The 15101-nt window shown below is 30.0% G+C and overlaps 1 protein-coding gene across 1 annotated transcript; it reads left to right on the forward strand.

Annotated features, from left to right (window-relative positions):
- Positions 1–5678: 5678 nt before the first annotated feature.
- Positions 5679–9818, forward strand: LOC122269053 (delta-latroinsectotoxin-Lt1a-like). The gene has a single exon (XM_043040377.2). The coding sequence runs from the start codon at positions 5728–5730 to the stop codon at positions 9205–9207; it is 3480 nt and encodes a 1159-aa protein (XP_042896311.2). The 5' UTR covers positions 5679–5727; the 3' UTR covers positions 9208–9818.
- The last annotated feature ends 5283 nt before the right edge of the window (positions 9819–15101 follow it).

A 15101-nucleotide genomic window follows, 5' to 3' on the forward strand; every position in this document is an offset into this window, starting at 1 on the left:
AATAGTCAATACAATTCTTTACGAACTTGTTTTCTCTTTGTATTTAATTTCTACCATAGTTAAAAAAAATTAAATATGATGCTTCCTATCACAATATTTTCAGCACTAACAAAATTATATTCCGCCCTAGCAGTATCAGGAAGTGGCTTTTGAATTTTTAGTACGTTAACACTACATTTTGCACAAACATTTTTTTATTCTCCATCACTTCATAAAGGACACTTGAAAGACTTTATGTGTTGAAGGTAATGGTGGAAATATTATGGTTCCAAGGCTGAGACAGGAGCCCCCATTCTGTCGGGCATGCGAATGACTGGAAACCCCTCTCGGCTATTAAACATGTACCCATCTGCAAGGAATTTAGTGGCTTTCCAGGGTGAACTTGAATGGTAAAGATGGCAAAGATGATTTAATTTAACTTCTCATTAAGATTGTAACAAAATTGCTCAGTATTGTGGTTCAAGTTGCCGATGCTAAAGTTCAACATTGAGCAAATTTTTAAGAAAATTTGCATTTTTTTTGCCTTTGATTTCTCCTGCAATATTTCTGAAATCTGATTGAATTAATTTGAAATCACAATCAAATGCAGAATCCATAATTATTCACAAATTCAATTACTACAAAACAGATCATTGCTTCGGTTTTCTCTCACATTATAAATATGTGAAAGTTATTTAAAAAGATCTTGTGAAATAAAACTGACAGATAATAAAAACTTTTCCGTTCTAAATTATAATTTCCAAATATGTAGCTTTTATACCCTACCTTTCTGCAATATCAATATATACCAGCCTGAAGCTTTTACTCAACTTAAATATTCGTTTAAGAGTAAGCGTACACTATTAAAATTTTCATTCCAAAATTACGGTACAGTAACCGGCAGCAGTTTGCCCATTCAACTAAGTTCACAGTAAAGAAAATTTTATACTTTTACGGTTTGGAAACCGTTTACAACTAGTATGATTAAGCACCTATGAATAAAAAACAATACGGTTATATCTACAACTAGCATGGTTTCAAAACAACAACAACAAAAATAATAATAACTGGACATTGAAGTAAAGGCTCTTCATTAGGTGGTAGTTATTGGAGTTAGGTAATGGGTAATGAAAACTCTTCATGTGTTGAAGGGATTGCAGGAAATAATGCGTTGTCAATTCAGGGACTCGAACCCTTATTCTGTCTGTCATGAAATTAGCCCTTCCAATAATAATAGGTGCAAGGAACTAAATAGTTTCATTAGGTGGGCCTAGTTGGGTTGTTGGATTGTATTAAGTGAAAGCAGTTTATAAATGATTATTCACAGAGATAACACTTTGAATACCATCTTGTTTGTGGTAATTTGACTGTTAAATTATTGTTATTTAACCATTTTCTTCGAGAAATTTCGAACAGTGTACCATAAGAAAATTGCAGGCCTAACATCAAACTCTGCAGGGAGGGGGGGATTATAGTAATTATGGAAAAATCAAGTGTCTCAGTCTTCAAAGAGTTTCTGTCAGCTGTCCTCAGTCTACTGTGACGGCTGAAGCCTCTCTCACAGGAAGATGTGATCCCTGGTAAAATAGTACAAAAATCTCATTTTCTGAAAGATATTTTTAAAAAAAAACTTGCTGAACATTCTTCACTGTTAAACAGTTCCTGAGAAATCGTATTTTCAAGAAGTCGTATTTTTAAAATTCTATTTCTCAAGAACTATTTAACCGGTTTTGCTCAAATTTTGTATTTTGCCATTTAAAATTACGTAATTTAAAATGACGTGAAATATTATGTACCTCACAATTCAAAATTTTTTGACTGTTACTTCATAAAATAGTAAAAAGTTATAAATATTTACGAAAATTTATTTTTTGCGTTTAATTTATCTTTGGATAAAAATATTCATTATTGTATGTAAAATTTTTTCAATTCGTTTAAAAAGTTCTCGAGGTATGGCGAAGTATGCTCGTTCTCCTGATCAAACTATGGGGGCCATATTTTCCAGATTGCGGTATTTTGGGAGTCAGAAATTAAAATCCGTTGAAAAAAGGTCAGTTGAATGTTTATTCGGGGAAAGTTCGTTTTTGTGCCTGATTTGTAAATAATGATATCGTCTGCACCAATTAATTAACATATTTGAGATTACCTCTTCAAGCCATTAGGATTGAGTCCTAGAACGTGAAGATCATTAGATCAAAAGTCATTCAGGGTAGTTCACTTTTTTTCAATATTTTTTTTTCTGACGAGCTGAACGATGAACATCCTAAAATATAGCTTAGAAGTAAAAAGCTTTCTTCATATTTGACATATCTTCTTATATATTTTAACATCCTTTCATATAGCTTCTTAATATTACGTTTTCCAGTATGACGTATTGCTTAATTGCAGTATTTATGATTTTAATGGATTGAGAAACCAAATAATTCTGTATAATAGAATTCACCAAATTTAAGGAATATTCCATAGCGAAATAATAATTTTTAATTCAATTTCCCTAAAAAAACAAGCACTTCACTTATAAATAATTAATTCAGTTTACAAAAGGTTTACATAATTCGTGATCGCAACGAACTAAAGGGGGCGTTGTTGTATGAGACGAATACCTGCGATTTCTATATGAACAATCATTTAGTTACTCTGGAGACGTCTTTAATGTAGAGTGTAGCATTCTAACTTTCCTACTTTATTGGAGCCTATTAATTTTAAAAAAGAAAAGAAAAATTTTTGATATTCTTTCTTATACAAACGAAAACAAAATTGTATATCTTTTTTTTTAGAGAAGAAACATCCAAAACACATCGGAAAAATATTTTCTAAATAAACAGAAAAAAATATGTAGATTCTTATAAGTGTTAAAACCTAATGCCTAAGAAATAGCTTTACTAAATTTAATGTTATAACATGAAAGGCCCATTTAAACTTTACATTCCATAGTTGAAATAATCATTTAACTTCAAAAATTAAAATGAACAAAAAGTAGGACATAAAGCCGCATAATTTTATACAATTTAATTTTGTAAACAAAGTTTTTTGACAACAATTTATATCAAAAAATTTTAAGTTTCAATAAAAAATCAATATTTAGAAACTAAAAAACGTAAAATAAAGAATGCTTGCGAAACAAAAAAAGAAAGAAAAAAAACATTTCTTTTTTGACGCCATTTTTTGAAACTTTATCTTAGTAAACGTACGTTTTGGAAATGTTATTTTATTTGGAAACTTATTTATTAGAGTTCATATGGCGACAGCATCAGGTAGGTGAAAGAGAATAGAGTTTATTTTGAATCTGCCATTTTCCACCGAAATCCAACTGACTACTTTGATTATAAATAAAGTGTTTTATTTTATGATCAGTCGCTCAAAATTTTTAAGTGTAGATTAGCGACTCTTAAAAACTGCCAAATCTGTGGCTACGGTGTCGTTAATACGTAAGTACCGAATTTTTATTCCATATTTTTCTGAATCATATTACTTCAAACATTAGAATATGCAAGAAGTATACATTAACACATAATGTTATACCAACTAACGTTTCAAAAAAAATATTTTGACGAAAATTTTTATTAAAAAATTATAAACTAAAAAACGTAAAATAAAGAATTCTTAGGATAAAAAGCGATTATAAAAATTCTTCATATTGAAATAAAAAATTTTATAATGTTTCTTTTTTTTTATTCTGATAGTTCTTAATCACGTAAAAAGCCATTCTGTAGAGAACGATCATCAAATAAAAAAAAAATTATTAAGAAGCAAATTTTTATAAAAATCATAACACCCACCTGCTTTATAAATCCGAAGGATTCCAAATCAAATGTTCTTCGTTTGAAAATTTTATTCTCAAATAATACATACATAGATTATCCCTTCTACCTTAAGTGGATCGATAAATGAGTACCAAGCTTGCTTGGGAACTAAACGCTGGGGGTTTCGCGTTCGGCTGACCACCTAACAGGAACATCTGCTTCTGCACCCCAGAGCCCAAGCTCAAGAAAACTGAGATGGGCACCGGAGGCCTTGGCCCTCTATGGGCTGTCGCACCACTGAGTTTAGTTTTTAGTTTAGATTATCCCTTCATTACTTTTAGATACCACACAGCAAAATTGCATAATTGTAAGATCTCGATATGAATTTGAATATGTAGCTTAAAAACAGAATAGCTGAATTCTGGTTGAAATTATTCTTTCAAAACTAAAAAATACTTACCAAGAAAACGATAAAAATTTATTAATAATCAACATAAATGAAACTATTTCAAGTAGTTTGGATGATTCTTTATTGTTGTTTTCCGAATAATATCGATACAGAAATATATACTATTCTATAAAGAAGAAGAATATTCTATAACTTTTATACAGTTCTGTGTCAGTTCTGAATTTACATTTATTCCATGGAATGACGAAAACAATGTTGACTTCACTTTAATTTGTAATGAATTGAAGACAGAAAAAATTATTTTACCGTAATATACGCATCTGTAACAGCAAGTGATGGTGAAATCGGAAGTTACGTTGTTGGTAATAGAAAGGTAAAAATTATTGAGAAATTGTTCTTCGAATTCTTGGCGTGTTCTGCTTCAATGTTTGGCATGTTCTGGTTAGTTTTTCAAGTTCTTCTACCTTTTCCTTAGGGAAATTTTTCTTCTTATTTGCTGCTAAGAAAATGGCGTCCGTCATTACCAAAGGTTATGATGGAACTAATGCCCGATATTTTCAGGCTCCCGCTAGAGGGCGTACTCGAGCGTTGCGATCGCGAATTGATTATAATTTTCATTCCATTAAAAATAATTCAGTTTACTTCTGAAATCTTTTAATTCAAAAGGAAAAAAAAAAAAAAAAAAAATTTGGATGATTTTCGAAATCTTCAAATTTAATTCTAAATGCATTAGTATGGTAAACAAAATCAACTAAAAAGGGGAAAAGTTTACAACTTATTCAAAAGACTTATGTTGTCAAATTTAAAGCTTAAAATTCATGACGTATGCAAATTAATTTAAGTTCTATCTAATGTCTAAAAACATTATATTTTGATACTTGCAAGTGAGATCATGCTGGGTTCAACCAATCACGTTCGCCATACACGCCTGACGTCGCTCACTAGCATCGAAATTTATACGATCTTAAAATTGATCCCGTGTAATAGTAAGTCAAATCCTTTAAGCTGTAACGGTAACACGCCATGCATAGCCGCGTGATTGGGTGCAACAATATGATCAGTTGCAAGTACCTAATTCTGAAGCAAAAGTACAATAAAAGCAACAAAAAAATTGTTTTGTGTTCCACTTTCTTGCAACTTAAACTTTTTTTCTTTTCTTTCCAAAATAATCGCTTAAATATTTTCATGATGTAAGAAACGAGGAAAAGTGATCTCTAAATATATTTTGTAAAATAAAAAATGACGGTTTTGAAAATCCCTTCAACAGGCGAGATTTCTGAAAATAACCTAACCATCTGTCGTATCAAAAATATAAATTTAAAAAAAAAACACTGAACTTTCAGAACATGACATTTTAGTTCCAAGCATAGCGTGTTATCAATGTTTGACAGGAACTCAAAAAATATAAGAATGCACAATGAAACTCTTTTTCCATCGAAATCCATCAAAATCATGAAAACATAATGATTGACATGCGTCCAAATTTAAAGATTCACAGATGGTATGCAACTATAATTACTTCGTAAAATTTTTACAAATCCACTCGAACAGAGAACAGCACTTTGTAGACAGGTAAGCAAACTTAAAATTAAAAACATGCGTATTAATCAAACGGTTGTAGTGTTAGCTGTGGCTAAAAGAGATGCCGATAATAATTCCGAAAACGATCCTGAATATGACAAAGCAATGGAAGAAATTGAATCACGGAAAAACACATGCAAAAAATTGGAGTACGCTAAACATGGAACGGAACTCGTCACTAATTTAATTGGTGATATTCCGGACATCCCTCTTGTTACAACTGGTGCAAAAGTAGTAACTTCAGGTATAGCTGCTGCAACACACATAGCCGAGTTTGGAATAAACATTGCCGCCACGGCCATGGAATGTGATGATGTGAATTTCGATGAGATTAAATTAATTATGGATAAAAGATTTAATGAAGTGGACCGGAAGCTTGACAAACTGACAGAGGCAATGGAAAAAGTAACAGATATGGTGACTAAAACGTTAAGTACCGTTGAAAAAACAAGACAGGAGATGGAATGGGGATTTAAAAACGTGCTAGTAACGTTAAAAAACCATGACATACAAGCAATAATAAGTAAAATTAGCAAGTTTTCTCGATACTTCGAAGAAAAGAAAGACGAGGTAAGTAAGCTTCCAGCTGACCAATTCGTTTTCCGCTTAAAGCAGAAAGACGGTATATTAGATTACTTGAAAAAGGTAAGATTGCCGGAGGGTTTGCATTCTGATTTGTTCGAACTCATGGATAAAAATACTAATTTTTCAATTCCCGAAAATGCAAACGACTCCAAAGCATTTCAAGCTTTATATGCCTTATTCTACGGAACACAAACGTACGCATCGGTTATGTTTTTTCTTCTTAAACAACATTCTTATCTTGCTGATTATTACTATCAAAGAGGACAAGACAAAAAATTCAACGAAGAATTCGATCTTTTGGTAACTACTTTTAATGAATTTAAAACGTCTCTTACAGGAACCAATGGTCTGATTAATGCTGTAGTTGCTACCTTAGATAATGTAAAAAATAAACGATTCATTAAATTTGTCAATGATCAGCTGTATAAAGATATTTCTAAAAGAATAGATGGGTTAAAAAACCTCAAATATGGTATAACAAAAATGAGGTTAGCTGTCATAGAAGATACACCGGAACCAGTAGTTGATATAGATTTTAATGAGCCTGATATTAGGTCAAACTATGGTGATTGGGATGATAAATCTAAAGTAAGGTACGCTCTCCAATTCAGAGTTGATGGAATTTATTCTAAATTTAGTGAATGGACTGAGCCTCTGAAAATAGACAGGAAAGCAAATCCAACCATACATATCTCCATAGATGAAAAAGGAAGAGAAAGACTCGTTTTTCGAAAATTTAATGAAGAGAAACCTCAACTAGCTAAAGTTTTGACAAAATATGAGTCGGAATTTCGAGACATTGATCGAGATCTTTACAACGCTGCAAGAAGCAAAGATGAAACAAGACCATTACAATATATACCTTCTTTACTGAATGTCGGGGCAAATATTGATGCAGTTTTCGAAATGAAAAGAAGCGTAATGCATGCTGCCGCTGAAAGCGGGAATGTAAAGATTGCAATGCGGTTTCTTTTGGACGTAAAAAAAGAATTATTTGATGCTGTCGATGAAAAGGGGTATACAGCGATGCATGTTGCTGCTAGCACTAAAAACGCTGGTTTCATAAATTTTTTAATTACCCATAATGCAGATGTAAATGCCCGGACAAATGCAGACAAGTTAACAGCATTGCACATAGCAGCAAAAAGAGGTCACTATAACACAATTAAAAATTTGCTTGCTAGTGATAAAATAGAAATAAATAAACCAGAAAAATCAGGATACACACCTCTACATTACGCTGTTCGAGGCACACCAAAAGCTCTTAAGATTTTGCTTGATGACGATAAAATTTCAGTAAACGCTAAGTCAAATTTTGGCTTGACTCCTTTCCACTTGGCTGTTATGAAAGGTGATCGAGGAATCTGTGATGCTTTGTTGAGTAGTGGTAAAGTAGAAGTGAACGCTGGGAATAAAGACAATGTGACGCCGCTGCACTTTGCAGCGATGGCGGGAGATGTGAATATGGTTCAGTACCTTCTCTCAGGGAAAAAGGAAGTGGAAGAAGTAAATATTAATGCACTAACATCCGAAAATAATTGGACACCCCTTCATTTTGCTATTTATTTAAAGCAAGAAGAAGCCACCTTTGAATTACTGAAGAATGAGAAAGTTGATATTAGTGTAACTTCAAAAGAAAATTACACTCCTCTCCATCTTTCTATTGCAACTGGTCAATTGAAAATTTTCGATGAATTATTAAAGAAAGGCTCTAATATAGAATCATTAACAAAGGAGAAGTTTACGGCTCTCCATCTTGCGGTTTTGAGATCAGAAATGGAATTTACCACAAAGTTGCTGGATAAAAATGCTAGAATAAATGCAGTATCCGATGATGGTTCTACTCCTTTACATTTGGCTGCAAAAGCAGATAGAACAGATCAAGCTGTACTTTTAATAAGTAGAGGAGCGAATATGAGACTGTATGATAGCAAAAACTTTTTACCTCTTCAGTACGTTATTAAGAATATGAATTTTGAAGTTTTGAGAGCGGCTGCCAATCAAGATCCAAGTATAGTTGATTTAAATCAAGGAGAGGGCAAAGCTTTAGGAGAATATTGCGGATCCTTTTTAATCGAGAAAATGTATTATTACTACAAGAATAAAGATTCAGTTGAATACAGTAAGTATAAAGGTTTGCAACTACTTGATGTTTTCAAAAAATTAGGTTTATATGATTTATTAAGAATTCTAGGAAAAAATGATACAAGTCCCCATAAAGAAGACGCAATTAAATTTGCCCTTGCAGCTGCTAGCTCAGTGGCAACACAGTGTATCAAAGACAACAGAGAGACATGCCCCTTTACTGGAGTTCGTTATAAACGGAGTATTGAAAAATCTTATTTTGATTACTATCAGTATCTGCCTAAATTACAGCCTTTAAACTTTGCACAGAATGCTTTCAATATTTTCAAGATTGTAAGTAGTACAAATCAGCTAGAGGCTAAACAAACTAATAACTACCAATCTTTTTCGCACTCCATAACACCAATAGTGCAAAATGTTGATACGAACGGAATATTGCTGTTGTTTGATATACTAATCAGAAAATTTACGAACGAGAAATATACTATGAATGTCAATAAATCGACATCCACTTTGGAATCTCAAGCTACGGCATTAGAAGTCATTGATAAATTTAGTGCTTTTGTAGATTCTGTTAGTGACGTACCAGCGGAAGAGCTAATAGATCTCGCTAAATTGCACTCAGATGTTTACAAATCATTAGAAAGTGGAGACAACAATATAATTTTCGATCTATTCTGTCAGCATTTAAGAAAAATTGTAGATGAGGAGCAAGTTGCAGCTTTCCTATCAAGTATCAAAACTGACAATGAGGATCAAAATCAGGAAAATTCTGTTAATACTATGATACAATATTGTTTGTCGGAAGCTTACACTGCACCCTAATCTCGACGCTTGGACAAATATTTTTGCAATTAATGGTAATTAATTATTTTTTATTTCTCAATATCTTTCTTTACCTTTGCTGTAACCTTACCACTTTTTTATCTATTTTTTTAACAATGTAAAATAATCTTATCATTGGCACACATTATTTGCTCTTCAATTGCATTTATTTACAGTAAATGAATCTTTTTCACTATTTATGGCACTAATTTTTCACACGTATTAAAAGCACTTACTTAGTTTCTTAGCACATTGATTTCACAGATTTTTTCTACACTTTTATTGCACGCATTTTCCTTTAATTTTTCGAACAAACCATTATAATTTTAGTTATCATATAAAAATTTATTTAGAATTTATTTACTTCAAATTGATAGACTGATGAATTTGAGTTAATGGTATTTCGCGGCTTCTTTACAAAAATTTAGCTTCAAATTGTCTATTTTGAATTTTGAAATAAACTCAAATGAAATTATAGTAAAATGGAACTTTGGTTGTAAAAGTGTATGGCCATTTTAGGTAAATCATTTGCCGAAATACATTTCTTCATTCGTTGAATTTATCTTCAAGATTTCCAAAAAAGATTTTACTATTTTCTTTAGTAGTTTTTTTCCCAAGTTGGAAAACCTTATAAAACCGAGCAACTACCTCTTTTACCGAAAATTCTTGTGCTCGTTACGACATTTTTCGTCCTTTTTAACAGATTTTTGTCAAACATTTTTAACAACGAAGTTTTTTAAATCCTGTTTCTAAATCAAGTGCTGATCGAATTTCAGAACAAAATGTATTGTTTAATTTTAAAAAAAGCGAAAACTAATGGAACCTGAAACATTTTTTTTAGATATTTCTTTCATTATTTTAATGTTGTGTTACGAAAAAAGTGCTGAATTTCAGAACAAAATGATTTTTTCAGTAAAATAAACAAATTAAAGAAATTTCAAAAAAAAGAATTTTATTGTAATTTTTTAGATATTGTAACTTTATTGTAATTTTTCAGATATTTTTAATTTTTTTTAAAGAAGAATTTTTTAAGGTTTTATCACTAATCAGACGCTGAATATGAAAACAAAGGGAATTGTTAAATTAAAAAAAGAAAACTAAGGAAACCTGAAACATTTCTCTTTTTTTTAAATTTTTTAAAGTTGTGTTACTACAACAGTGTTGAATGTCAAGAAAAAGAATTTTTTCAATAAAAAAAACTAACTAAAAAAATAAAAGATTTCAAAAATTGTGTTTTTATTGTAATTTTTCAGATATTCCTTGCATTTTTTAGCGAAGAACTTTTTGAAGTTGTGTTACTAAAAAAGTGTTGAATTTCAGAGTAAAATCATTTTTCATTAAAAAAAAACTAACTAAAGAAACAAAAATAAATAAAAATTGTTTTTTTACAGTAATTTTTCAAATATTTCTTATTTTTTCAAGAAGATTTTCTTGAAGTTTTATTACTAATCAGGTACTGAATTTGAAGACCAAATGAATTGTTCAATTAAAAAAAAAAAGAAAACTAAAGAAAACTGAAAAATTTTTGCTGAAAAAAATACTAAAGATATATCTATATGCTTGAATTTGTGACAATTTCTGATCAAAAAAAGGGCTGAATATAAATGTTTTCAAATTTGAATCCTGTATCTCTCTATAAACAAAACTAATATCGTTCAAATTTGCTACAACACTGATATGGTGTAAAGTTTAACCATGTTATGATACAACTTAAACTTAATTATGTTATACTATGTGTCAACTTGAAAGGTAGAGGCGACTCAATTTAACTTCTCATTAAGATTGTAGCAAATTTGGTTCTGGTTTGGTGTTGTGGTTCAAGTTGCGACGCTGAGGTTCAACATTGAGTGAACTTTTCAGAAAATTTGCTAATTTTTATATCTCTTCTAAATTTTTATAAATTTGCAAAATCTTTTCTGCAAAATTTCTGATATCTGATGAATTAATTTCGAAATCAAAATTAAATGCAGAATCTATAATTCTTCCCAAATTCAATTACTACAATACAGATTTACCATTGCTTCGTTTTTTTTGTAACATTATAATTATGTGAAAGTTATTTAAAAAGAAGTTGTGAAATAAAAATGACAGATAATAAGAATTTTCTGTTTTAAATTATATTTTAAAAAATATATGTAGCTTTTATACCCTACCTTTTTGCAATATCAATATATACTAGTCATTACCTTTTACTTATCTTAGATATTCATCAAAAGAATTTGTGTACACTATTAAAATTTTAATTCCAAAATTACGGTATAATAACCGGCAGCAGTTATCCCGTTCAATTAAGTTCACGGTAAAGAACATTTTATATATTTACGGTTTGGAAGCCGTTTACAACTGGTATGTTTAAAAAAACTATGAATAAGAAACGATAGGGTTTTTTAACGATTTGTAACTTGCATGGTTTCAAAACGGTAAAAAAAAATTATTGGACATTAAAGTAAGGCTTTTCGTTAGGTGGTAGATATTGAAGTTAGATAATGAACAATGAAAACTCTTCATGTGTTGAAGGGATTGGAGGAAATATTGTAGTATCAATTCATGGACTTGAACCAGATTAGCCATTTTGGTTATAATATGTACAAGGAACTAAATAGCTTCATTAGATGGGCCTAGTTGGGTTGTTAAATCGTATTAAGTGAAAGCAGTTAAAAACGATTTGTCTCAAAGTTAAAAGTTTCAATGCCATCTTGCTTATAATTATTTGACTGTTTTGTTTGAATAAGGTAAAATAACTATTGAATGAATTGTTATTTAACCATTTTTTCCAAGAGACTTTCCAATGTAGCGTTTTTAAATTCCATAGTATTTGTTTTTAATTTCTGATGGTAGGTTAAGCACATTATTTTTGCTACTTCATGTCCTTTAAACTCCTAATCACTCTTCTGAAGCTTTCAATATAAATAAAAACCTATGCATAAAACTGTGGTAGTTGTGCAAAATCCCCGTCGACCAAGGAAGTTAGCATAAGCTCCAAGTGGACACCAAATAACCAGTGAGAATTAAATGAATATCAAAACAAAGAATTTATTTTTTAAAATAAACTGTTGACATTATCTTTTTAGAACTTAAAATTAAAAAAATTGCGATACAGTTTATTTTCAAAAATAACTGAACGTAAAAGTATGTTATCAACAAAAAAATGCTATTTTAATGAAGCATCTAAAAGAAAGTATCTGAACTATAGTTTTCAAATAAAGTCGACGGGTATTTATGCAAGTACTGAAATTACGAGCTTCAAAATAATTATAAAAATCTAAATATAGAAGAACCTAAGACATTGGTTTGATAAAGAAGTAATTTTATCACTTTATAAGATACTTAACTAAAGCCAAGCTTATTGTGAAGCAAAATTAATTATATATGTTCATTCATTGTATAAATTTACTGCAAAAGCCTACATTCATTGTAAAAAAGAGGTAATATTGTGTATGTATTACATTAAATTTGCAAAAATGTGATTGCATTTTTTTCCTTATGTAATATATTTTTAATTATCATGGTTTTTGATATTATGATTGATCTTTAATTAATGTGTGCATATTTTTATTTATTAATCAAAATGCTACTGAAATCATTAAATAGCTAATATATATAAATGCTAATAATTTATTTATACCTATTTTACCTCTAAATTTTGATTTTAAATCGGATATGTTTTTATAAGTTTTAGAAATAATTTTTAGAATTAAATTTAGAGCACAAATTTTTTTTTACTCTTGAACATTGTTGCAAATATTAAAAAACGCTGAATGTTCAGTAACTGCTAATACTAACACCAAGAAACATTTTTTTTCTCTATTGCATGAGATTTTTTTAATGGATCTTGTATATTTTCACGTCTCTGATTTTAAATCTGCAATAGATTTCTCTCTCTAAGCTACAGATATTTCTTAAATGACATTTTTAGCCTATCTTTTGTCAAAATGTACAAGTTTGAAAACTTTTATATAACAGGAGGTCGCATAAAAGTTGCGACAAACTTATACGGGAGTTAGGGAACATCAACAGGAAATATTAAAATTACATAGGAACCCATGCCCAGAAATGTCGTCATGCACCGCTAGGAGGGCTTCCTTATTATGGCCTGTTCAGAAGCATACGAAGAAGTAGTTCAAGATAAGAAAACGCCTCAATCCATGTACGACAAACTTTAGGGGCATGTGTTTCCATGCAATTTCAACTCTGATTTTGAGCCATAACTGCGGTAGAGGTTTGTCGCTATGCATTCCACTGTAACGGAACCCCCTGTAACGTTTTTAAACTTGTACATTTCGACAAAAAATGTCATTTTGAAAAAATCTGTAGCTTTAAGATCAAAGCTAATTTCAGATTTGAAATTCCCTCATACGAATTAGGAAGGATCAAGTATTTGAATAAATTTAATAAAAACTTTTTCCCCAGTCTAAGCAGCCACTTCTTAAAATCAAATCTGCAGGAGCAAAATCATCACAATACCGCAACATACTAAAACCTACTTTTTATAAAATCATTATTCCCGGCTTGTAAATTTAAATTTTTACGGAGCATATATTCAAAATGGATAAAAACTCTTCTTTTTTCTAATTTTTAAAGTTTTTATAGCATATAAATAACAAATCTCATTGTGCTCACAACTAATGAGAAGTAAAAAGTTATTATTAAAAGTTGGATTACATGTGTTTTAAGGAAATTGAAGAGTAGGAGTTTAAAAAAATTTATGAAACAGACAGTGTGAAGAATCATGAATGAAAACAGGTTTTGAATTGAGAAAAGTTTTAGAATGCCTATCTTCATTGTAAATGATCATCACTATTTCAATAACGTAAATCTAGCTTTAGTAGAACTACGAAAAACGCTTGATCATTAACAAACGAACTTTGCAACAAAAAAGAAAATGTTGAAGGGAAAAAAAAAATTTTAAATTTTGCTAATCAAACAAATATGCTTAAATTATTGTTTTAAAAAAATGTAGCGACTAATTTAGATTTTAGTGTATTTTCAAAGTTAAAATCTGAATATTTTTCTTATAATTAAATGTTGCAATTCCACTTTATAAAACTAAATGTTCTCAAAGCGGACATGATTTTAATAAACAGTGGTCACTTTACCTATTCTACGGTTCAGTGAACTTATTATTTAAGTGTATAGTAGATTATTTCCTGTTATTTTAGTTTTTTTTCCATTATTGCAAAAAGCAACTATATTAAAATTATTGATAACCTTAACCTCAACAAATTATAGTTTAAAAACCGAAATGTGCATGGTACGTTAGTCTACAAACTGATCTGAAAAATGTGTTTGATAAGATAAAAACAGAAACATAGATAAACAATTATAATGTACTTTAGCAAGGAAATCTAAAAATTTGACTGATTGACTATTATTGCATTTAATTGGTAATATAAACTTGTAATCCTCATTTATGAAGAGATATCTAATGTGTTGTTCAATAGGCCAGAATAGAATTTTTTAAGGAAATAAAAATGAAAGAATATATCGAAATGTATCACCTTTTCAATGTGTGTAAAGGCTCATAAGTTATTTATAATTTTTTAAAAGTTGCTGAATGTAACGTTTTCTTCCAACGATAAAAATCAGTTACAAAAAGAAAAAAAGATAAAAACAAGCAACAAGTTCAAATTTGTATTTTTCTTATGAAAGATGAAACAGAAATGAGAACCGTTGGATCAATATATATTACAATATGCCTCACTGGATTATTATGCATAGCAGAAAACACCTTGATATGCATTCTGGAGTCTGAAAAATACAGTTTCAATATTTTTCAATTTATTGACTTTACCTCCAAGAGGAGATTACTTCTGTTCAAGATGGAACTAAATAATCAAATAATAAATAAAATCCATCTAACTAGACGACTGATGTATAAAACAATCTAACACTGT

This window comes from Parasteatoda tepidariorum, chromosome 9 (assembly GCF_043381705.1).
Source record: "Parasteatoda tepidariorum isolate YZ-2023 chromosome 9, CAS_Ptep_4.0, whole genome shotgun sequence".
Taxonomy (NCBI): domain Eukaryota; kingdom Metazoa; phylum Arthropoda; class Arachnida; order Araneae; family Theridiidae; genus Parasteatoda; species Parasteatoda tepidariorum.